Genomic DNA, 24,517 nt, shown 5'->3' with positions numbered 1-24,517 from the left:
AGCCACAGTAATTTGGCTAATCGAATGCAATTAAAGCGGGGAAAGTCTACGACTTAGTCCCACAGATACTCTCTAACACACGCACATGACAAATGAGAAAAAAGGAAATATCGGCTTAAATCAGATTGCGATTGGCTCGCACAGTTTAGCCGCCTTTTCTGTTGACCACAAACTACGAAAGGCAAAACAAAGCAAAGCGAAAGAGGAAAAAACTTGTAAATAGTTTATAAACAAGCATTGCCACAGGTAACCAATCAACGATCACCTCAACACACACTCAATCTCAAGTATGTGTTAGCCAAATAAATGAGCAGAGTTGCCAGCATACCTTAAAGTTGGTTAAACTGTTACTAACGCTGGTTAATCTTCAACTTACCTAGAAATGTAATTATGTAAAATATTCACAGATTGTATCTGTATATCCCTGATGCGAGTCAAGTTTGGATTGTTTTATTACTGTATTTATCGGCCTTAATTGATTTATGGCTAATTTGAATAGATTTACAGCTGAGTGGGCAACAAAAACCGGCAAGAGTTTTGCACTTGTGTGAGTGAGTGTTTATTTGTTGTTGGTGTGCAAAGAGGCGTCTACAAAATGATCGCTTCGTTGCTTGTATTGGTCAGTTGGCCAAATAGGTGAGAGTGTGTGTTGGCTTGTTTGTGGGTAGCGGAGCGTAATCAATACAGGTACACTTAGCGAAATAATAAGGTAATTTCGTTTTGAGTTTATTCCAAGAAATAAATAATAATAATAATGATAAATTAAATAGTTTCTGCTCCTTTAAAATTATTAATCAAACCCAAACTACTAAAAACGCAGATTTTAAATCTATAAAAACATGAACTGGCTTCTTAACCATCATCTATGGAACTTTAAAATATAATTTTATTTACATTTTTATTTTATGTTCAGCTATTTCTACATCTACATCTAAGCCCTTTTTGAATTTAGAATCTTTTCTTATAGTTCACTGGTTTCTTATACCATTTTTGGACAGTGTCTGATCGGCAACCTCATTGGGCGAGCACTCCGCTCAGCACCAACACACGGGCACTTCTAAACAGGGACTTGCAGAGCCCGGCTTTGGATGTTGGCCAGCTCGGCAGACGGCTGAAACTGAACGAAAGCCACCTTACCTGTTTCGAAATCAAGTTTGCCGCTTCTGTGTCGCTCCGGTGATCCGCACAGAAAGGTGCACGCGCGCATTCAACACGGTTGTGTGCCCCGATCCGAGGTTCTTGTGTGATTTTGTGGATTTATACGATCGGAAACGGAACGGATTTGCTCGAGCCCCAGAGCTTAGGTGCTGGGCCGCAAAGCCGTCGGTATTTTATTGTATTGTGATCGCAAATCGCCTTCGCCCCATCTTTTTGTCAAGCTTAAAAGCTTAAGTTATTACCTACCGCGACATGTTGTGCGTCATTTGACCGATTTGATTTGCTAATTCTAGCCAAGTTTTTCTCGAAAAGAAACCGCATAAATCTTGATTTAATCAAAGTGTTGAATATGCAATGATTCCCTGAATACCTATGCAAAGAATAGGCAATAATCAAAGCAAATAGTGTGCAATAGAAACCCCACTTTGGATCTAATAATATAAGTAAATAGTTCTTCCACATACCTAAGTAAATAAAGCAAATACAAGTTATTGATCAAGTGTCAAACATTGTGGCTGATCGAAGTAAATTATGAAGTAACCGTTTATGCCAAATACTATTGGAGCTAGCTCTATAACCAAATGGATATCGCAAATTGAATCTTTCGAGCAGAGAGGTAAGTTGCGATCAAGGTCTGCCTTCTGCCTTCCCCCACCCGCACCCAAATCGTAATTTACCAATTTCATTATTAACTTTGATAGAAATCAAACAACAAAATACTTAAAAAGCGAGCAAAACCAAAGCCGTAACCCCAAAAAAGTCAAATAAAAATCAAAACACAGGCAAAGTCGCGTACAAAGAGATATATCTGTGGAGTTCTTCATTTCATTCAATGACTTTTGGTGGTCCCTATTCAAACAACTCTAAACAAATTCAAGCATCGACTCGATGACACTCCAAACGTCAACTCGAACAAATTTTTTATCTCAGTCGTCTCTCTGCTTGTTTCCCTCCGCGGTGATAAGTTCACTTGACAATGAGTTGCAGCAAAGACCCAAAAAGCCAGGCCAAAACGCCAGCCGCGCAGACGGTAGTGAATACTCGAGATGGAAATTTGAAATTCACTTAACAAAACTAATTTCAATTGTTGCACTTTTCGGCTGGGAGAAGTAGAACCCAGAAGAGATTTTCGAGATTTTTCTTGGCGCCATCCCAAGTGGCCTGGAAATGTGCCGTATTTGCTTTTGGCTTTAAGGAAAGTGATAGTGGGAAGGTTCGGTCTTCGGAGCGGAAAAGTAGATAAACTTAAAAGAAATTTTAAAATAATATGTGGGTCACTGCATTGAGTACATACACGAAAAATGTAGACTTATAATTTATAAAACAAAAATAAATGTATTACCTGTTTAATAAACTTAAAAGGAGACCATTAAAATCTTATATTTTTGAAAATCATAAATATCAAATAAGCCTCTTTTGTACATAACAGCATCTTTTAAAGGTTTATTTTTGTATGCAATTAAATTTGATTGATACAAATTTGTTGCTTCACATCATTTAAATTTCACTTTTAAAGAAACATTTAAAAGCCTCAACCTCTTCTCGGAAAGTTAAAGCATTAATTGATTGATCATTATTTGAGTCTTAACGAGTTTCAAATATGATCAACACAGATCCTAACGCAACGAGTGTTTAGTATTTGTGTTGTAAGACATTTCATTAACCCCTAGTTACTTATCCGCCATCGAAGACCGAAAAGCAAAGCAAATGCTATAAATCATTTCCAACTCCTTATGCAATCGAGGTGCCCAAAAAAAAAAAAAAAAACATCAAAAGCGCCAACTCATTGGAGGGCATTGGGGATACTCCGAACAGAGCATAGCAATTGTTCAAATAGGCAATAACAATACAAATCAGTTCCTTCAAAATACGGCTTTTTGTGCCGCAGACAATTCAAACAATATATTGAACTATTTCCAGCGGATGAAAAAAACAAACCTAATCAACAATTGTTGTTTCATTTCATTAGCAAAACGAAAAGCTCGAGTCTGCAGACTTTCATTAGATCTACATATTGATTGATATTATCATTATTTCCCATTGTGATTGCCCTAAGATTTTGCCCAAATAACCGTGACAATCCGAGATTCAATGACGAAAACAGCCTTGTCATATCTTGCTTTTAGAATTGTGTTTAAATATTTGCAAACGTGCGATCGACGAAATGTATGCGGATAATAAACGTGGCCTAGACAAGGTGACGGCTTCGACCACGCCCAGCCACGCCCTCCAGCAGCAGCAACACCCCCACCAGCAGCAGCAGCAGCAACATCTGCAACATGTCCTGCAACTGCAGCAGCAGCAACAGCAACAGCAGCAACACCTACAACAGCAGCAGCAGCATCACTTGCAACACCAGATGCATACGCATCATAACTTCCAGCAACATGAAACGCCAGCAACACTGTCGCAACAGCAGCATATGCAGCAGCAGCAACAGGCTACACAGCAGCAACACACGGCGCAGCAGCAACATGCGACACAGCAGCAACAGCAACAGACAGCCGGCATGTTTACAAGGTAAGTTCTTAGCGCCAACATCCTGGCTTATCTCCATTTTCACACAGCCACGCATCACAAACCGGGCCAACATGCAAACTTTTAATTTCAATTTGTTTCGCACGCTTCGATATTTGTCAATTCGGATTTGAAATACGAGGCCAAGTTCGCATTTGGCGGCAGCGAAACTCCTTTCGGCCTATTCGCTCCTCGGGCCAAGATTCAGGCCCAGACTCCTTTCAATTTCTTCGTCGATGTTTTCCCCCGGTTCCTGCTGGATTTTCACTGCTTTTGTTTTTCAGTTAGTTGTTCTTGGACAGCTGCACTGCAGAAAAAACCTTAGATGTTTTTCAATATCAACATGTTTCCTGCATTGTATATTAAATAGAAACTAGTAACAGATAGAGAAAATATTTTTTGGGAGATAGAACATTGTGTATCCATTCCTCAGTTTCTCCAAGTGTACTGATGCTGCTGCTCCTGCTGCCGGTTTTAATGGCCTCTTGTATTGGCAACTTGTAGTTCGCAGTTATCTGGCCCTCGTAATCTCTCCGGTCGGTCTGCGTACCCCCAACGCCAATTCGCGAGGAGCTGAAAAACGCGCAAAATTCACTCCCGGCTCAACCGCAACGGAGATGCTGTGCCATTTTATTTAGCTCCAATTAATTAGTGCTTCAAATGTTTTGCCATAAGTTAAACCCGCACAGTGCGATTGACATTACCACGTTGGCAATCGGACGTCCACGAAGACGACGATGGGGCTCCAAAAAAGGCGTCTCCATGGCAGAGAAAAAAAGGCGCAGAAAGCCCGGGAATCGACGACAAAGTCGAGGAGATGCCAGTAAAGTTAGCCACATCTCCTGGCTGCCGTTGCTTCTGAAATGTGTAAAACTCACGTGTGATGTTGTTGATGGCTCGTTCTTTGTCTGCTGAGATTTTCCAGCTCTTTTTCTTGGCCTTCTTGCTGGGGGGAATATCCTGCCTTTGTGTGGGAGATTCTTGGGTAGGTGTTGCCCTGATCTTGCACTTTTTTCCTCTACTTTTGGGTGGGTGTCATTTTCTGGCTCTTGCGGTTGCGGCATCCTCATAGAAATTAGAGCATTTTGTAGTAGCAGTTCAGATAGACCATTAAATAGTGGATAAGCCTTAGACAAAGTCAACTGGGCTTGAAATTTTCTATTGACATTTTCATCTATCGTATCATAGCATTTTTGCAAACCATTAGCGTACAAATAAAATTGCTAAAATATATATTGTGAAGACAATAACTTCTTAAAATAAAAATGAACTAATGGCAATCTCTGTTACTGCCTTAATTCAGTTCATTCATCTGAATTTTACGGGATCCATGAAACTATCAATTAGCATGTGGCATTGTTGGAATTCCCAGCCATCGAACTATCGAAAATTAAACCTCAAACTTTTTACTCCACTCCAAAAAAAGTTCATTGTTCGCGCGCCGAAGCACGCGCTTCTGCACACTCACAGATACAGATTGTAATATTCGTGGTAGGTATAGTAAAATCGGTCGGATTTCTATAAATATTTTCCATGCTCGAACGAGAAGTGCCAACAACACGCCTCGCACTGAAACAAACAACCGTTAAACAACGAAAACTATATCAATATGCTCTAAATAATAAATGACACTAATTAAACCGAAGAAAACCTGGCGTTTGTTGTTTTTAACACATCCAGCCGTAGAGTCAACATACCTGGCACCACTCGAGCCACCACAAAAGTCGAAGAAAAGGTGAAGGAAGCCGAGGAAAAGTCAGTTTCAGATTCAGAGTCAAAGCCAAGGAGTACACAGAAAAAAACTAGCTCACTTACAACAAAGTATTTTAAGGATAAGCACTTGATACAATAATAATTCTGTTATTTTTGATATAAAACGAAATATATCAATTTGGATGCAATAAAAGATTCTAGCAAATGTAAAAAAAAATATATTGTTTTTTCTGTGTACTTTGGTGAGCCTCCAAAGAAGTGCATTTATCGGTTGCTTCCTGAGTGAAACTAACCGAAACCGTTGCGTACGGATTCTGTTTGAGTTTGAGTTTGTATTTGCTTTCGGGCCTGCGCCGTTGGTGTTAATTTTGGTAATTAGCATGCCGCGGACACTCGGCTAAGATACAATTTCGTTCGGGTATCTGTAACACTGCACGGGGCTCTTTGCTTTGGAAGCAATTTTATGCTGCTAATTTCATTAACACATTTCACGAGAAAAGCGATCAGCCGAGCGGAGTAAGCTATTTACCCAACTCGGCAATCGCTGCAGTAAATGCTGCACTAGATCTCGCTGTAACCGATGCACTGCAAAATAGTTACTTTCTTACCTAAACTTAAAATGAATTTTGTATTTCACTTGTATTTAAACTCTTTAAATAGAAGGATTTTTTTAATGTCTCAATATGTTTCAAATGGGTTTACTGGTTGCCATTTTCTTTTTAAAATTGTGTTTATTTTTTCTACAGTGCTACTGTTCATTTTAATTTCCGTTATTCAAACTTGAATAGATTTTCCCGGAATTGGTTGATTTTCTTTCAGTGGCCGACTTCCGCTTCCATCTAATTTCTTCGATCAATATTTGATGACGCGCGTCAAACCGATTTCGGAATTCCTCGCTATAACCGAGAGTTATCTGCGGAATCCGAAACTGAATCCGAATCCGTTCCGAACCGAAATGTTGAGCAAATAAGTGAGCCACCTCCGCCGCAGGTTTAGTTCGGAGATCGATGAAGTTGCCCCGGGGCTTACCAAATTATTTAGTTGCGGCATCCCTGTGCTAATTGCCTGACGGTAAAGTGCAACGGCAGCAAACCATCAATCCCGAGAGTCCCAGGCCGATGAGCCATTCCATACCGAACCGTACCGTACCATAGTTGGGGTAATTTCTGGCCAAGCCACCGCCGGGCACAAAAGTATACAGAAGCCAGGGACCGAGATCCAAGAACCAAGTCATGGGAAAATTTCCGTACACACACAATTTGGGGCTTGGCTTACGGGCGGAGGAAGAAAAAACTCAGTTTCGCACGCAAATTAAGATAATCGAAAGCAAATGCAGCAACGGTAGCCGCTCTCCATGGTTAGGCTCAGCTCAAAAACAAAAAAAAAAAAAAAAAAAAACAAAAAAGTCTGAAAAAAAAAAAAAAAACAAGAAGAAAATCAGCAAAAAGAAACGGGTTTAGTACCCGGTAGCAACAAATCATAAAAATATGAAAAATTATGCGGCGGCGTCGGAGGAGATGGAGATTCGCAGCAACTTGCATCGGCCGCAAATGACGATGTCCAAGAGCCAATCATCGAAGTGTGCTTTTGGCAGTCCATCATTAAATTGTGGCTAAGATTCCAATCAAACATACAAGAGCAGCGAACGCCAGACGGTAGCAGCTTGATTTCATTTCTTCTGAGGCAATGAAATCTCAGCTGCGGTCTGTGGTTTATTTTCGGTGCGGTTTTGGTATCTCCACTTCAGTGGTACAGAGCGGTGCAGGATGGTCTCGTGGTGGTGGTGGTGATGGCGTGGTCCGCTGGTGTGGCTCGCATTTTTGAAATATATGCGTCAAAATAAACACAGTAGCTGCCCGCCAGACTTCTTTATGAGCTTTTGAGAGCAGTAAATTATATGGCTGCGATTTACGGACCCACAAACTCGTAAGTTAGCTAATTGATTGAGTTAATTGAAGGATGGCTTCAGGATATAGATTTCGAACTTTTGCTGCAGGCTGAAGAGGATTAATAGGATAGATTTTGGGTTTAATTAACCTCCTTTTTTTTTAATGAATATTTCTCTAAAAGTAACCATTATCCTCCTTATAATATTAAAATAGGCAAAGTATAAATTCACTCTTAAAGAGTTTCGTTTCGCAACAACTTTTAGGTCACAGTCTTTTAGCAACAATTTAAGCATAGGCCTGGCTTCATAACACTTAACGCTCACCTGAGGCAACTTTTACCTATGGCCCCCCATATAATTTGGCTAAAGGCCGCTGAGCTCCCCATGGTTATTAGATGGCCAACATTTTGCGCTGCCTTTTTTGTCGAGCTCTTATTTTTTTCTGTGCTAAACGTCGCCCCGATGCTAATCTGTAGGTGTGCGTTGGAAAGAAAGAAAAAAGGTATCGATTACTGCCACCGACTTACGCAGAACACAATGCGGCACCCGCGAAGTCCTGCAGACAAAACAAGTGTTTGCGGCAGCAAAAAATTCCAAGAAATCCTCGAAACCTCGAAAAATGGAAAGCATTGTGCGGCGCCTGGGCAATTAATTTGCCAGGAACCCCAAACACGGTGTGGGTTCAGGCCAGGTTTAGGGTTACCCGAAGCTCCGGCTTGTGAGTCTTTGGGCCCCGGAGAACTGCCCATCAGTTTGAGAGGTCTGGCATTCATTATACGCCGTTTTGCACTATTTTTTGTGTTGCGGCCAGAGATGCAGAAATTCGAAAGGGCGGGGCGGAGCGGAGCGGCCAGAAATCATTAGAGCTGCCCGCAAGCCCAATAGCCTGGCCGAACTATATCGTGGGAATATGGCAAATAAACTCGCCCAAATTACACACACACACACACACACACAGCGCTAGAAAGGAGAAAGGGGATCGCGGGGGGTGGGAGTTATCTAGTCTGCGACCAGACAATTCGCACAAGTCAAGTCAGCAGACGCGATGAGAAGAAAAGGGAAGAGAAGAGAAGACAAGACGCTCCAGGAAAAAGTGCAATAAAAATTTGCGCAAATTTCGTGTTTCTCTTGGCCTGCAATTGGTATTGACTGACTGACTGGCTCTGGGACTCGATGGTCTGCGAGTGGACTGGGCCGAGATCCTCCAACCCGACTGACGCCCCTGATGCATATTAAAACTCGGCTTTGGATTGATACCTGCACAGAAAAAAAAGTGCATTGATCATTAAAATAAGTAGGAGGATGTTCAAGAGAACAAAACTGCTAATATGTTATTAAATTTCATTATGTGTTAATATTTAACTTATTTTGTTGGTTCTTAAACCAAATACTTAACCTGAATATTTTATGACAGCTGTAAAATCAGTTTAAGATGCTATGATTATAATGAACACAAAAATACGAAAAATATTTCAGGATCTGAATTTATTGAAACTCTAAAAACTCGTGGATAAAGTACTTCTTTTTAAAGTTCTATCCATATTGGCAATAATTTTTCTCAGTGCAGCCCTAGCGGGTGGAGTTCAGTTGGGGTGAGTTGGGGAGTTCAGTGGTCTTGTGATTTATTCGCTGCCCACATTTTTACGATGGCGCTTTGAGGGCCGGGGCCCACCATAAAAATCAGTCGGAAAACGAAGGATTTCAGTCAGGCCCATAGATGCGCATTTAAAATCCATTTAAGTTAATAGTTTGGCATTATGTTACCCGGGCGGTTTATGTGCTAATTAGTGAGGGATGGCGATTGGCATTGAGATCACTCGATTCACTCGGAATCGAAGGAATCTCAGCCAACAAGATTTGTGCCTAATTTCTGTGGAGCACGTTAAGTTGCCATCGCCAGGACGGTGTGTGTTTATCTAGTCGAGGGTCGAGCTGTGAGTTCTGTGCTCTGAGCTCTGAGGGCCAGAAGGACCCGAGGAGCTGGACCAGACTTGATTAAGATCTCTTCCACTGCGCCAGAGGATCCCCAGTCGCAGATTAAGCATGTGGCTCCAGGTTGCCAGCCCCACCAACACAGTGGCCACTGGCTGGATGATCCCACAACGCCTCGCTAAGAATCGTGTTTATGCTTTTAATTAGCAACAACAACTTGTACAGTAGTTGCCACAACGGCGAACGGCCAACAAGTTGGTGCTACTTAGTGCAGATTTCAAGGTAGCGATAGATATATTAAGAAATGTTGACATGTCTCGCTCACTCAGATAAATTTTGATGTAGATTACAGCTGCAGCCGGGGTTCTCCACGTTCTCCACCCGCTACAGCTTTATATATATATATCTGATATATCTCAGCCTGCCCATTAACACGTTTTTCGGATTTTTATTTTCCTTACATTTTTTTATTTCGGCCATGCATTACGAAAGGCTGATGGCATTATCATATTATCGCCTGCGACACTGGCATCTTGTTTATGATAAATATTTGAGAAACTTATTAATTATGCCACAAATAGCCAGCCAGATAGCAGATCGCAGAAGCCTTTGACATTTTTAAGTAGCTAATTGGGAGAGGAACGTTCCCAGCTTAAACGTGTGGGAGGATCGAGTGACCAAACTTGGACCTCACCAGATATAAATCAAGAGTAGTAACAGCTAGCTGGGAATTTAATATACCCACCGAAAAACCTTAGATAGCTTAAAAGCTGGTAGACCCTTCACCAAATCCCACACAGGCGCCCTGCTGAAAGCTAAACAAATATGTCAGCCTGACCACAAGCGACTTGCAATCGCAATCGCAGCGTTTAAATCAATATTCGTTTTAATTGTACAAATCACCTTGACTTAAATGCGCGCCAGCCAGCGAGTGAGTGAGTGTGAGCCACTCGACCACTCAATTTCGATTCTGGGCCCGAGCTAAATCTGTTCTATTACGGCCAAGTGGTCAAGAGTGAATAGGCCTTATGCATGAATATATTTCAAAGCCAGAAGGCGAACGAAGCGTTCGATTCGGCCTCAGATTCAGATTCTGTTTCTGTTACTGTGTTGTCTTATTTCTTTTTATTTTTATTGCATGCCTCTGAAGCGGTTGCATGCAACTCAGAGTCGCAGTCACACGGACGCAGTGAGATTGTTTTAAATGTTAACATGGCCATTTAGAGGCAATAACAGCGGCAAAATGGCAGACAGTCGAACGAGGAAAGCCAAAAAGGCGCGGGCACTTGCTGTTATTACAACAATATTACCAATATTTATCATAAAGGCTTGCAAAATAATCGGCAACAACAACAATGGACGGGCGAAACGTCAGCATAAATAAAAAATACTCATACGCCGCATGCGCCGCCGACGCCGCTGCATAAAAAGACAAATTTATGATTTATGATTTCAACCTTGTAAATAATATGCTCACAAAAGTACACACGGACAGCTTCGCTAAACGCTTGTGCCGCTTGCCCAAAACCAGCAACAACAACAACAATCGCAATGCTGCGCAGTGGAGTGGAGCGCTGACCAACCTACTTGCACAATTTTTCCGCACAAGGCATGTGGCAAGTGTGCCCCACATCAACCACCGCCAGAAACCACCGGCAAACCACCGCGAGCCGAACCACCGCACCACCGCCGAACCACAGCCACATACCGCTGGCCGTATGATTTTTAAATGCGCGATGAGTTATTTATGCATCGGGCATCGCGCCGTGGTTTCTGCGAGCCATCCTTAACCCATTGTGGTCATCGGATCAAGAGGCAAATAAATACTGATTAAATAAGACAAAAAAAATATATTACCTTATTAAATTAAAGGGTTTTTAGGTTTTTAAGCGTTTGCAACAATCCAAAAATTTACAATCTATAACTACATAATTACATTCCTTCCTCCTTTAAATTAGAGACTTTATTTGGTTTTTGTAAGGGTTTACAAAAGCTGAATTCTACAGTTCAACTAAACAGCTAATAAAACTCAAACGACTAGCTCGCAAAGTTTATATTTTGTTTAATTTGTAATCAATTATAATGTGCCACTTAAAATAGCTACTCAATTACCACAAAAAAATTACTGGCCATATTGTAACCGCTTAATTAAAATAATAACATAAGCTATGTGGCTTTTTAACAACCACGTTTTCAGCAGTATTCTATTCACATTGGAAAATGCCAAGCTGCTTATGTTTCTAACTTTTAAGTTGAAAACAAAGATAAAATGTGGGTGTTGGTACAACTTGTGCCATAAAAATCGAATAAAGTTGGTAGCAATAGGTGGAATTCCTTCGGCAATTCCCAAATGACACAGCACGCCTCGTAATGGGTTAATAAGCCCAAGAGAGACACACTTGGAAAGGAAAAACACACCCGAGAAGGCGGCTGTGAAAACACATGCATCGCCTGGCGGCTAGTTTTGTTTTGTATGTTGCATTCGGACTTGCAGGCAGTTATTAAGCCGTAGCTGTGAACGAGACCATATATTCTAATTGTTTAACCATATCCATATCCACTTGCCCGTTGCAGATTCGATGCCAACAAGTCGACGAAGGGCGCCTCGAAGATGCGACGCGATCTCATAAATGCGGAGATAGCCAATCTGAGGGATCTCCTGCCGCTGCCCCAATCGACGCGCCAGCGCCTCTCGCAACTGCAGCTGATGGCTCTGGTCTGTGTCTATGTGCGGAAAGCCAACTACTTCAAACAAGGTGAGTTGGTACTCTGGCCCCCATCCATATACACATACGGATATAACCATACATATATATACATATATGCATGCTGATAATTGGCTGCACGCTGATTGAATATGCATGAGTCATGAGCAGATGGAGATTGCGGCTGTGATTGTGACTCTGCGCAGCCGCGAAGATTGAGACTGCCGAGTGCAGGACCCACCGCCGCTGCACTTTAATAAACGTTCTTGCCAAAAACCTTACCAAAAATCAGCCATCACAATGAGTACCTGTAAATTCGAGTCGTAGGAATTTGGTTAGCACATTAACACTTTTTTACACGTTTTCATATGATTTTAATTTGCGAATAGGTTCGGTTTGCACAAATCAATTTATGTGGGCGTTATGTGTGTTTAATAAATAAAACCAATGAGTCCTCTGAGATTAAAGAAACTTAAATTGAAAAGAGTTCAAAAGCGTTTGGAAATAGAGAGATTCTTCAGCTGTTTATTCAAGAAATCGTTGCAAAGCCATTGATTTAGTTTATTGTTTACAAATTCCAAACAGTAAAACCCTCTTTTTTGGCAAAGTGTACCTCTGGCTTTCGTTTAAGCTGGAATGAAAAACCGCTAGGCGCATGGCTTCGCTTCAGTTTAAACCAACATCATTCATATGTCGAGTGTCCCTCTATCATGCCCCCAAAAGCCGGGCTGAAATTGTTTTTGGCCAAGTAATTGCCGCAGCGTCTAGGCACGCACCCAGTTCCAGGCGGGCCGAAATTGCTGGGGGCCCCTCGGATCCAGGGGATCCATCGGATCGGTCCCCAATCCCCAGAGGTCCCATCCTCCTTTAATGCGCATGCGCGCAGGTCAACGCGCAACCGAACAAGATCGTTCGCTCTTTACTTACCTATTTGCGCTGCTATTTTTTCTTTTCGTTGTTTTTGTTTCTGTTTTTTTTTAGTTTTTTTTGTGGATAATTACGAAAATTGTTTTTCAAATTAGCGTTGTGCGGTACATAGGCCCATAGATAAAACACCAGACTGGGGAACTCTTAACTCTCGGCTCGCATCTGAGTGCGCAGACAGAAACGTAGGAAAAACTGGAGGAAACCCATGTGAAACTGTTGCAGATCCGTGGAATACCAGCATCCCAGGCGCACTATCTCAACCACCAACTCCTCCAACAGCAAAGTACAAACTGCAAACTGCAAGCTGCGAGTCTTGCGAGGCAATTTCACAATTGCAATGGTAACAACGAGCGTCTGCCTGGCATTGCTATAAATATTGCGATAAATCAAAATGTGCGATTTATGTGTTCTACAAATTGCAAAAAATTAAACTTAAGTACTGCTCTCTTCTCCATCCATCTCGCTCCTCTGCACATTGCCACAAGTGTGAGAAATAGTCGGCGTTTTGTGGGCCTCCTATCTTTCGGTTATTTGGGTGTGCTTTCCTTATTGTTATTGCTTTTGCTGCTGCTGCTGTTGCTTTTGTTGCTGTTACTGTTGCTGTTGTTGTTGTTCATTGTCATTGCACCGTTTAAAAGCATTTATAATCACAAATTGTGTTAATATTGGCACGCCATCGAAATCGCTTTGTATCTCTTTGAAGCTCCAAGTTCAATGGATTCGTTTGCTCTCCGTCTGTGTTTGTAGATATGTGGGTGGGTGTGGCTGGCGAGATAGTCGCGATTAATGAAATACATATTTATAAAACGAAATTGAGTTTTCAATACAATGCGATTCTTTCCGTTTTCAGCTCGTATGCAAGATCTTGAGCCCGGCGGCTTGGATCAGATCGAAGACCGTATAATTGGCAAGCATTTAGTATTGTCGTGTTTGCTAGCGAATCTCACAGAAAAGGCAAAAACCTGTGAAGTGGTCACAGATTAAAAATAGTTTCCGATTGTAGTTCAAGGTGTTTAATTCATTCATTTTTACATTTTGATGAGCATCGATAAAATATTACCATTTCATTTACAATGCAAAGAAACTAACTCTTTGCAAAATGGCAATTATCATTATCAGTATTAGTTAATCAAGCTCCAACTCCTCACCTTCTGGCTTAAAATGTATATTATTCATTAGAATTCTGTGTATTACTTTCATTTGAGATGTGTTTAGCCAGAGCGCTAATAAAATCACCAACATTCCCTTGCCCTTGTGCATTGTAGCAAAGTGGAAAAGCATTGAGCTGACTGACACTCCCCTTTTATTTTTATTTTGGCTGAATCAGGTACGCTGACGACAGACTTCTTGGCAAAACGGATTTCTGAGTATTTTGCCCGGATAGTGGATAATATTAAAGGCCCAGCGAAAATCTGACTGCATTCATGGCCTTTCCGTTCAAGTTCAATGAAATTACCAGTTGCGGTTGCTGCTGTTGCAGTTGCTGCTGCAGTTGTTGCTGCTGTTGCCGTGGTGATTGTGGCCTGATGCTGATTTTGTGGCTGTTTCTCTTCGGTTTTTTGTTTTGTTTGCCAGGTGCGGGAGTATCTCGTAGTGTTTTAAAAATAATTGATCTTGATGCTGCCTGCATTGCAGCTGCAAACCAGCAATTGCACTCAGCGATCGCAGCCTGATGTTGCTGTTGCCACTATCATTGTTGTTGCTGCTGCTGCTGCTGATGCTGATGTTGCTGTTGTTGCAGTTGCTCTTAGTGACAATGACACATTTTCTTTTTGTGATTCACTTGTTTTTTTGTTTTCGCTAGGCGGCAAACATCGTTGCTCATTGTATGTAGAATATAATCAATGAATTAACAATCAATGGCATCTAACAACCGCCGTCGCAAAGTGAGAGAGGTTCCGAGTCTATTATTAACAGATAGTTTTTTAATTAGCCAGGCTTTTGCATACAAATAACCGGCCTGGGAAAATACTCATATCCACTTATTGGATATTTCCCCCTAATTTACACGGATCTCTTGATCGGCAGGGCGCGCCTGCGCAAGACACAAAAGGTCAATTAACTTAATTAGCACTATTTTCAAGAATCTGTTTTCTGTACTTTCCTCATTGCAGTTTTCGAGCGGCACAATGCGATGCATCATCTTCATCACCAGACAGCAACACCAAATATTGGCTTCTCAAAGGTAAGAATAAATATAAGAAATGCCGGCTTGGGCTTCCATAGAAATATTCCTTACAATTCATATTCAATCAGAGCGTAATTAGGAATCCGATTGCCGGATCTGCGTTCATTTACCATATAACCTCGGCAATTTTCCATTGCGATGACATTTCGATTAGGCTCCCGGGGAACCGAGAGAAACAACTCAATTTAAGCCAGCGCGGTGACAACTCAACCGAAAGTTCCCGGGAAAACAACTCTATTAATGGCACAAAAGCTGGCCATATCATAAGTCAGAAATCGTTTTGCTCGCCGCCACTTGCTGCGCCAAAAGCGAGAAGAGGAAATCAGCCAAAAGCCAGCGGGCCAAACAATAAATGCCTGCCCGGGAAAAGCCAGAGATTTACAGGAGCAGCCACCAGAAGACCGAAGCCAGAAGACAGAAGACCGAAGACAGTAGTCAGTCAAGCTGCCTGGCACTGACTGCTCCAGTCGGTTGAGATTGATCTACATACCTGTGCACACTCGTGACTGAATTAAATACTATAACCACGGTACTACTCATACACCCCCTTTTCGGATCTCTCTTCGCAGACTTTTTTTTTGCGAGTTGTCAACGTGGGCTTTGGCCGGGCTTTTGGGCTAACAATTTATTAGTGCTCAGACGCGAAAATGAATTTGCATTTCCAACACAAGATTCAATTTATGCTCTTTCAACTAGAGGGTGTTAAAAAAGAAGTAGCTCAAAGTCATGGTAGGCCGTTTAAATTACACGCCCTCTATCAACAAAATAACAATTATTAAAGAGCCAAGTCAAGTTTATTCAAACAAGGTATTAAAAAGAGATTAGCAATATAGTTTTTATTTGTTATGTAAAGTTTAAATATAAAGTTTATTTTAAGAACATATTGCAACACACACAATCACCCTGTATTCTAACTCGTATTTGTTTTGCAGGCACTCTCCGGCTTTTTGATGATGCTCACACAAAATGGCAAATTGCTCTATATATCGGATAATGCGGCCGAGTACTTGGGCCATTCCATGGTAAGAGGATTTTCTCGGACTTTGCGAAAGTTGCGGATTGCTTGGGCTGGTTTTCTGTTTCGGGGGCCGAAATTGTTACAACGTTGATACAAATCTCTGACAAGCGACAACAGGCAAACGACGATGCCTGTCGTCGTCAGAGCATGTCATAGTCTCCTAACAGCAGCAGCAACATAAGCACAGCAGCAGCAGCAGCAACATCAGCATTGCAGCAGCAACAGCAACTGCAACAGCAACATATTTGTTGCACTTTTTGTGCTGTACTAGTTGCTGATGTTGTTGCTGCTCCCGTTGACAAGTTAGCAACTGTCTAAAGACCTAAACAGGCCCGATTCATTGAGCTTATATAAGTCCGTTGGTTCCTTAAAAACCTCAGCTCGATGTCGCTGTTGCCCCGTGTTTCAAGCTTTGTTTATTGCACGTTTATGCCGCTTAAATAGCAAGGTTATACATGTAGAAAAATATCTGTGCGAACGAGTATATATACCTTCATATGTACTTGGCCTTTCACTTTGCATTTGAGCCGGCCGACGGTTTAAATAAATCTAGCCGAACCGAGCACATGTGACATATCTCCGTTCTACATATAACTGCGCCGACATTGACAAAGGTACCCGAGATTAGTGGCCAGGTGATTGTCGGCTCCTCGAAGTCTTCGAATGCCGGTGCAACGGGGCGTATGTGCAATGTACGGGCCCCCACTAAGATTATGCCATAAATCAGAGCCTGGCCTGTGATCCCATGAATTGGGAGCTCGATCAGCTTCACGTATCAAAAGGAAACGCTCCACTTGTTCTCCGCGGCCAGACAACCTTTCATATCAACCAAATGTTGCACTTCCCCCGACCCAGTGAGTCAAAGAGCTAGACAAGAACAAGCCAACGGCAAGACAGGAGAGCCCAAAAAAGCTAGGAGAGGAGGAAAAAAAATAACAAGTAAGCCAATTGGCAACCATGACATTTGACAGCCTCTTGGCCTTTGTGCCGAGCCTTATCAGGAGTTCGGAGGAGTTCAGGGAGTGGAGAACTGGTGGGGAGACACCCACCGGCAGCCACTAAATGGTCAGTGAAGTTCATAAATTCACTCGTATCGTATGCCATGTGTTGGCATAATTACGGCCACAATAAAAACGGAATTGGTGTGCACATGGACAGGCCCAAAAGTGGCTTGCCCAACCTTTTAATTTGTGGCAAGGCTCGGAGTTAGTTAGCGGCGGTAAAAACTAAAAAAAAAAAACTGCAAAACGGCAGCGGCAGCAACAACTACTGGCCAAGTTAATTAACAAACTGCCAAAAATGTCAATAGATCTTGGCAACTTTGTGGTGGCTGCGGCTGCTGCGGTTGCTTTTACCATTGCCGATCTTGCTGCTGTTGTTGGGCATCATAATTCGAATTCGATTTTTGCATATTCCCATAACAAGTTGCCATTGTCATGTGTCATGTAGCGACAGTGGCCATAAATAAATTACAACCACATCGGCTTGCCATTATAAATTGGCCGATCGTTCGCCTGGTTGGCTTCGTTTAGATCGCTCTCTCCTTCGCTCGTCGGTGGCCATAATTGTCAACAATAATAAAAGCTCATGACATAAACGGCCAGCAGGCAATTGGCCACTAACATTGAAGCCTCACCAAACGCCGATGAGCATGCGAAACTCATCTGACACATCATTAACAAATTGCAGGGAGAGATGCTGACTAATTGGAAATAAATTTGAACGTTTTACACAGGATAAAATCAATAAAATAGGAATAAAATATAAAATAAAAACACTTACAAAATTATTTGCTTCTAAAAATCCATATTTGCTCACAAAAAGCTTCGTTTTTCCGGAAAAACGAGAACAATTTTAGTCAGAATCGGGAATGTCATACCTCGTTGAACTCGTAATAAAATTTCCTATCTATTGATGTACATAGTTAAAAATGTTAATTTTTGACCAATTTTTACAAAAATAAATGGAGGGGAACTTCTTACAAAAATTCGTAAATTTGACAAAAATATATTTTTTCGAATTCAGCTAAAAATCATGGGATTCGTTCGTTGAGGTTTCCAGATGTTCAAAATAGTGCTCCATTCAGCTACAGGTCTTATTTTGTCCAAGTTGCACCTAATAACTCATCCTAGGTGTATACTTTGAGTGTACTGTTCGTCGACAGTTGTTGAACCATAGCCAAATACCACTAGCCGATCTAGTGTAATGCCCAACTATTTGCCAACCAGTGTAATCCCTTGTTAACCATGTCTCCTCTCCCGTTCTTCTACAGGAGGATCTGCTGATACACGGTGACTCCGTTTACGATATCATTGACAAACAGGATCACGCAACCATCCAGGCCGAACTGAATAGGAACGTGCCGCCGCAGCCGGGTGGCTCGAGTCAGGCGAACAGCAGTGGTGCTGGCACCACCGGCGACTCAACGTCCACCAATGGCAGTGCCGGTGGTGCTGGTGGCGCCTCCAGTCTCGAGGGCGAGCATCGCATGTTCCTCTGTCGCATGAATGTTAGCCGCAATGCGCGACGGCAAATGCGTTTTGGCGATCAGAAGGTGAGTGTCAATACACTGGAAAGAAAAATTAGTAACAAATTTATGAATATATTTGTTTAATATTCAAATTAGTTGGGGTACTTTACACAGTTGTTCCAGCACCCTTTGATTTTAGTAATATAATAGCAGTATTTTATAATTTAAAGATTTTTTTAAACTAATAGCTGTTATTTATCTCTTCCACTGATGTTCTTAACAACTCATTTGAATGTAAATCAATTTAAAATTTTTTTCTGTGCATGCTTGCGTGGATGAGTAAGCGCGTGTAAGTCTCTGACAGGAATTGATGAATGAATCACCTGGGAAGCGTGTTGCGTGTAACACTTTACCGCACTGCAGGCTCCTCCGCTCCGCCGCTCAACATCGACATCTTGCTCTGGCATGAATTATGCATGAGGGCAGGGAAATGGAGATGGAGATGGAGTTTCGAGTTTGGAAGTGGTATTGGTACTGGTACTGGCACCATGCGTTTGAGCCGGCGGCCAACTGGTCATACATCTTGCCAACGAGCCGGGTTTCCTATAAGCTGACAAACGATGACAGTTGATGGGAAACGGGTGGGTGCTGCAGCCGCAGCCCACCTGGTTTTTTTCTTTGGTTTTTTTGCCTGCTCTGATTGGCCGCCTCTCGGCGAGATGATGATGTGAATAAAACGAGGCAGCCATATGAAGTTGTCTTCCCAGCCATCTCGGCCGCAGGTTGAACAAGACAAGACCAAATCTGTCAACGTGTTGAGCGACGCGTTGGCTGTGGCAGCAACTCTTTCCCGTTTTGGTCATGTATGTTGGATCTGCTGGATATGCTACTGTGCACCATGTGGTGGGCGGTCGCTTCACTTTTATTCATATCTCCGCCGATCCGAGCCGCGTCCATTTTTTTGTGGTGTGCCTCGCTTTTCGCAGATGTGCAGTGAGCAAAATTATGGAGATAAGGCCAGGTGTTGACAGTTGGCTAAAAATGTTTTTAATTAAGTTGACTGTTGGCAGTTTAATGAGGTGCAGGAAGTGCTGGCAACGAGATTTCTCAGCGCTTTCTGCGGATAAAGGTGTGAGAGGTTGACTTGGGTAAAAACAAACAAATCAAGGAAGCTGACATAATATAAGGGGTATTTTAAAAAAGTAAAAAAAACGCCTTGAAAAATGCCTTAAATTCTGTTAATCATTATCTAGCTTATAGCAAATCAGATTTTACGAAGCCGTAAAAGTTCTATAAAAATTAAAAATATTACAAAAACACAGAACACCACTGAATGTTGAAATAACAGACATTCGAAACCATTCTCTGCATTGCGCAGAACTTAAGTACCTAATCTAATCCATGGCACACTCGACGCTCTAGACCCACATGAACTGAACCGACGATAACCCGCCAGGTCGAGCTTAAAGCCCGGCTAAATGTAAGCACATTCACTCCCTGGCACTCGTTAATATGCAATAAAAATGGACCAATAAATAATTATGAATGAGGTCAGGCACAGTTCATAGCTAGTACCCAGTGAGCCAGACGGCCATACCCCATAGACAAAAGGCCCGAAAAAATCGGAAAATAAAAGCCAAGAGCCAGGGAAGCGGAGAAGAGACGGCGACAGCGCCGGCAGTGGCGCCTGGTCCCCAGTCTAAGGTCGTCTCATTTACCAAAAACCCGTGAGTAGAAAAACAAAACCCACAAACGACGACTGTCTGCGTCATCCGACGGGTTTTTGGGGGATCGGGAGGTTTTTTTTTTTTTTTTTTTTTGGTTTTGGTATCAGGATCGTCGGGCTGGCTGCATTTGCATTTAAGAAGAAGAAGCTGCGGCGGCGGAGGCCCATAAGCCTCGAAAATGCAATTGCAGTTGGGACGAAATAAATGCAGGCACGTTTTAATTGGGAGACAATGGCTCCGAGTCGCCGAGCCTGAGACTGCCTGGTGGGTTTCTGTGTGGAGGAGTTGGCATACAAACATTTCTGTGATTGCCTTTTTTAAATTATGGAATCAGAGTAAAATGTCTATGAGAGAGTGCGCCGGCATGCCGGTCCAAAAATGGCCATGGTACCTACTCTACCCTACTGGCTGCCCCACGTTGGGCGCCAATTTTCGTGGGAGCCGAAGCTGCAGTCGCAGAACAAGGGAAACAATCTCAGAGCAAAGAACAAAAGCTCAATGCGTTGCACATCTGTGTACTTGCAGGTTGTCCTCGTCCAGGGTCACTATTTGTCATTCCTGCCGCTCTGCAGTCGCAACGAGCCCGTCTTCTTGGCCACCTGCACTCCGATCGCCATGCCCGAAACCAGGGAGTGTGTGGTGCAAGGTGCCACGAACGTCTTCACCACCATCCACTCGATGGACATGAAAATAGCCCACATCGACAAGAAGTGAGTAGCGGCGATAAATGGAAATTGATAGTTAAAATTAGAGATAAACGATCTTTATGGTTATTTCATCGCTTTCAGTGGCGAGTTTCACTTGGGCTACGATAAGACCACGCTGCAGGGCACTTCCTGGTACAATCTCATCCACAGCGAAAATCTGAGAGAGGCGCAGAATAAACACAGACTAAGTAAGTATGAACATTATCGTTATTAAGCATCATAAGCAAGTTAATGTAAATGACGGTTTCATTATGACACTATGGCTTCTTTTAAAGTAGATAACACATTATTAAATATCAGCCTAAAGCAATAAAAGCGTTGGAAAGAAATATGCCTGCCATTAGTATTAAAAACATATTTAACTAATCGTTAATAAAGCTCATGATATTCAAATCAATTCAAAGCGAATAGACGCTGGTTAAACCTTTCTATTGAATGGATTTTTCCAACAAAATGTATTTAAATATATAAAACCTGCTTAACCACAAGTCTCTAAGAATCCAATAAAATCATTTTTTTTCCACAACACTTATATTTTTGTTGAACTAATGATATTGTCTTATAATTTACAAAAAACAGTTACGCAATCGGAACAGGATCGAAGTTGTATTCTTTTGGTGAGAATGCAAAGATCCAGTGGAGAATACACGTGGGTTCACGTAGTTTTACAGGTGCGAGATAGTCCCGATTCCACTCAACAACCTGTTATCGTTTGCACGAACCAAGTACTAAAGTAAGTAATTAAATTAAATTATTTTCTTAAATATAAAATAAATTATCTATAACCATATTATCAACTTAAAGAACCTTTTCTGTTATTATAAGATTTTTACCATAAGTGTTTCTTTATTTTCCCATTCTAGTGAGCGCGAGGCCTCGATCATGTTGGCCAACTCCTGGCTGTATCACTACTATACCGTCCAGTCGAAGATCCAGTTCGGAATGCCACTGGACAGTGGAATCCGTGTGCCTCCTGGAACTCCCTCCAGTGGATACTACAGTCCTCATGCCTCCCATCCGCCTTCCACTCCAGGTGGAGCCACGCCCACTTTGGGCATAACGAGTGGCTTTGGCAGCCATGCACACCACACACACCACTCGCACCACCCACACCACCACCATCATCACCACCATCCGGCGACCGCCTATCACCACCATCCGCACATGGGAACCTACGGCGGAGTCTATCACGCCGATTCAGCCATCGAACTCAAGGAGGATCAGCCGCTGTTCAGTTTTCAGGAACCGGTGGACTACAGCCAGGTTAATCCCTCCAATTCGACGAGTACCCCCAATCCGCCCACTTCCAAATCGGCCACGCCCCCGCCGCCCAAGAAGAGAGCTCGCAAGCTGGAACCACTCTACTTGCACGCGGAACGCTCTCCGGCGGCGGCGATTACTCCGGAACCCGATTGCTATGCCATCCACACTCATCCGGCAGCTGCATATGCCACCTCATCGGTGGCCAGTAGCGATGCCTCCGTTATATATGCCACCATAGTTCCCACGAGACCGAGGTTACCCAATAAAACACTGCCTCCCGATCCGGCGGACTTCATCGAACAGTGGAATCCCAGTCCTCCGTGGTCGGAATCGGCGCAGAAGGCTTCGCTGGATAGCTTTGGATCCTCCCACGAGCTGAGTCCCTGCATAACGACCACGCCCCCTACGCCCACTAGTGCCACGCCCCACCAAAGTGGCCTCGGCACCACGCAGGCCATTGGACCGGCGTTCAGTTTCGAGTGGATGTCGGATCCTTTGGTGCCGGTGGCCTATCAGCAGTGGCCGCCAACCGGTGACCACCACCAGCACCTTTCGCAGCACCTGAGCCAGAGTCAGAGCCACCAAAATCCCCTCCAGCAGCAGCAGCAACATCAGCAGCAGCAGCAGATTCTACTGGGCCAACAGCCACATCTGCACCACCAACATCAGCACTTAGCACTTCATCACGGAAGGGAGGAGCAGGAAGCGGCGGCGACGGCGGCAGCGGCGGCAGCGGCGGCAGTGGTCGTGGTGCCACCGATACCCATTTCGATACCGATACCGATACAGATGCCAGCGATGCCAGCGGCCACGGGCCATGGGGATGCCGGCGAACCGGTTGAGGATAGAGGTTAGTATTTAGTCTGTTTTTCACTGAAGATCTGGCACGATTTCCAAAAAACTGCGGCCAATTGGCACCCGATCGCTAAGTAATTAAGGCCGCCAAAACAAAGCGGAGAACTAGTAAAAGGCAGCTTAATTATTGATAAGCCATTTGCTTCCGCTAGCCACATGCCACGCTTATGCTAATGCCCCTCCGCCCTTCAAATCATGTCTCTTGCAGATCCCAAAAATTAGTGACCAGCAAAGCTCGGAAATACCCAGAGATCGGGGATCGGAGACTGGGGATTGGAGATCTTTCATGGCGGCCAGGTGATAATCACACTTAAATTAATTGCCACTTGTCATCTTAGCGCTTAAATTATTTTTACCTAACAAAGAAAACAAAAACGCAAGTGCTATAACACATTCGTTTCTCGATATAACAGCTAATTTAAGTGATTTCCACAAAGCCCTTTTGTTTTCCAATTCCAATTTTGTATGTGCAATCTTGAAAAGAACACTTAAAAATAAGTATGAGTCTATATGCATGAGAATAGCGCTTGGAAATTAGTTTCGCGATTGGCCCGCAAAATATTACAAACAGTAGCGAGAAATATCCAAGCCAAGCCAAGAGAGCTCTATTAGTGTTAACGTTTTTATTAGCGACATTTTTATGGCGCGCGCTTAAAGTTTACGATAATTCGTATTTCTGTACCATGTATTTGTAACTCCACAATTACACATATGCATCTACGTAGACTATTTAGGTTAATTATTTTATTTTATTTATTAAACGTTTATTTATACACATATTTATTGCTATGCTTTCGTATTTTGCTTATTGAATAAACAAACTTGTAAAGTATTTTCGTTTGAAGAAAATTCAAGAAGTTGTTTCTTTCTTTTGAGTGGGAATGAGGACTTTGTGACACAAGCACACAAAACTTTTAAGGAGATTGACTTGACCCAGATCCCAACACGTATCATAAATTAAGCTGAAATCTCAGCTGCGTTCCTTTTGATCAGTGATCATAAGTCGATTACCATAATGGCGAAAAGCGCGATGGGAAAATGTCATGATTTTCCTGGGTTCTCCATTAATGCCTTGCACTCTGAACCAGCAGCCGAATTCGAATCATTCGCTTTCGCCCAAAAACCAACCGACCGAATATCCCCCCAAAAAAAAGCACACACCAAATTCAAGCCCGAAAGCCACTCCCCACACCAATGCGCCAAGTTTGGGTAGCATTCATAGACATTTTCAATTTCGAAGTACTCGTACTGGGGGCACCACTTCATGGTGACGACGATGGAGCCGATGAAACCGATGAAGCCCCAATGAAACCCCAATGAAACCTCGGCGACGACGCAGAACAGACGCCAGACAGTTGGATTTCACACACAGCCCCACTCGAGAGCTCCCCAACGAGGAGGCTGGCTCCTTTTTTCGGCTGCTGCTGCTGCTGTTGCCGAGATCTTTTG

General features: G+C 42.9%; 1 protein-coding gene across 2 annotated transcripts; it reads left to right on the top strand.

Annotated features, from left to right (window-relative positions):
* The first annotated feature begins 1,163 nt into the window (after positions 1–1,163).
* On the top strand, positions 1,164–23,785 carry LOC108095995 (E3 ubiquitin-protein ligase Arkadia). Of its 2 annotated transcripts, XM_017197339.2 has the most exons (11): positions 1,164–1,774; positions 3,285–3,678; positions 11,783–11,964; positions 14,955–15,025; positions 15,961–16,050; positions 18,319–18,600; positions 20,769–20,953; positions 21,032–21,138; positions 21,530–21,683; positions 21,814–23,063; positions 23,277–23,785. In XM_017197339.2, exons 1-11 carry the CDS (start codon positions 1,705–1,707, stop codon positions 23,288–23,290), a joined length of 2,799 nt encoding a protein of 932 aa, XP_017052828.1. In that variant the 5' UTR covers positions 1,164–1,704; the 3' UTR covers positions 23,291–23,785. The 2 variants fall into 2 exon arrangements, with proteins under 2 accessions (XP_017052828.1, XP_017052830.1); XM_017197341.1 differs by lacking the exons at positions 1,164–1,774; positions 11,783–11,964 and having other exon boundaries at positions 3,337–3,678.
* Positions 23,786–24,517: the final 732 nt, after the last annotated feature.

Source organism: Drosophila ficusphila, unplaced genomic scaffold, assembly GCF_018152265.1.
Source record: "Drosophila ficusphila isolate 14025-0441.05 unplaced genomic scaffold, ASM1815226v1 contig_791, whole genome shotgun sequence".
Taxonomy (NCBI): Eukaryota; Metazoa; Arthropoda; class Insecta; order Diptera; family Drosophilidae; genus Drosophila; species Drosophila ficusphila.
This window is presented reverse-complemented; position numbering and strand designations above follow the sequence as displayed.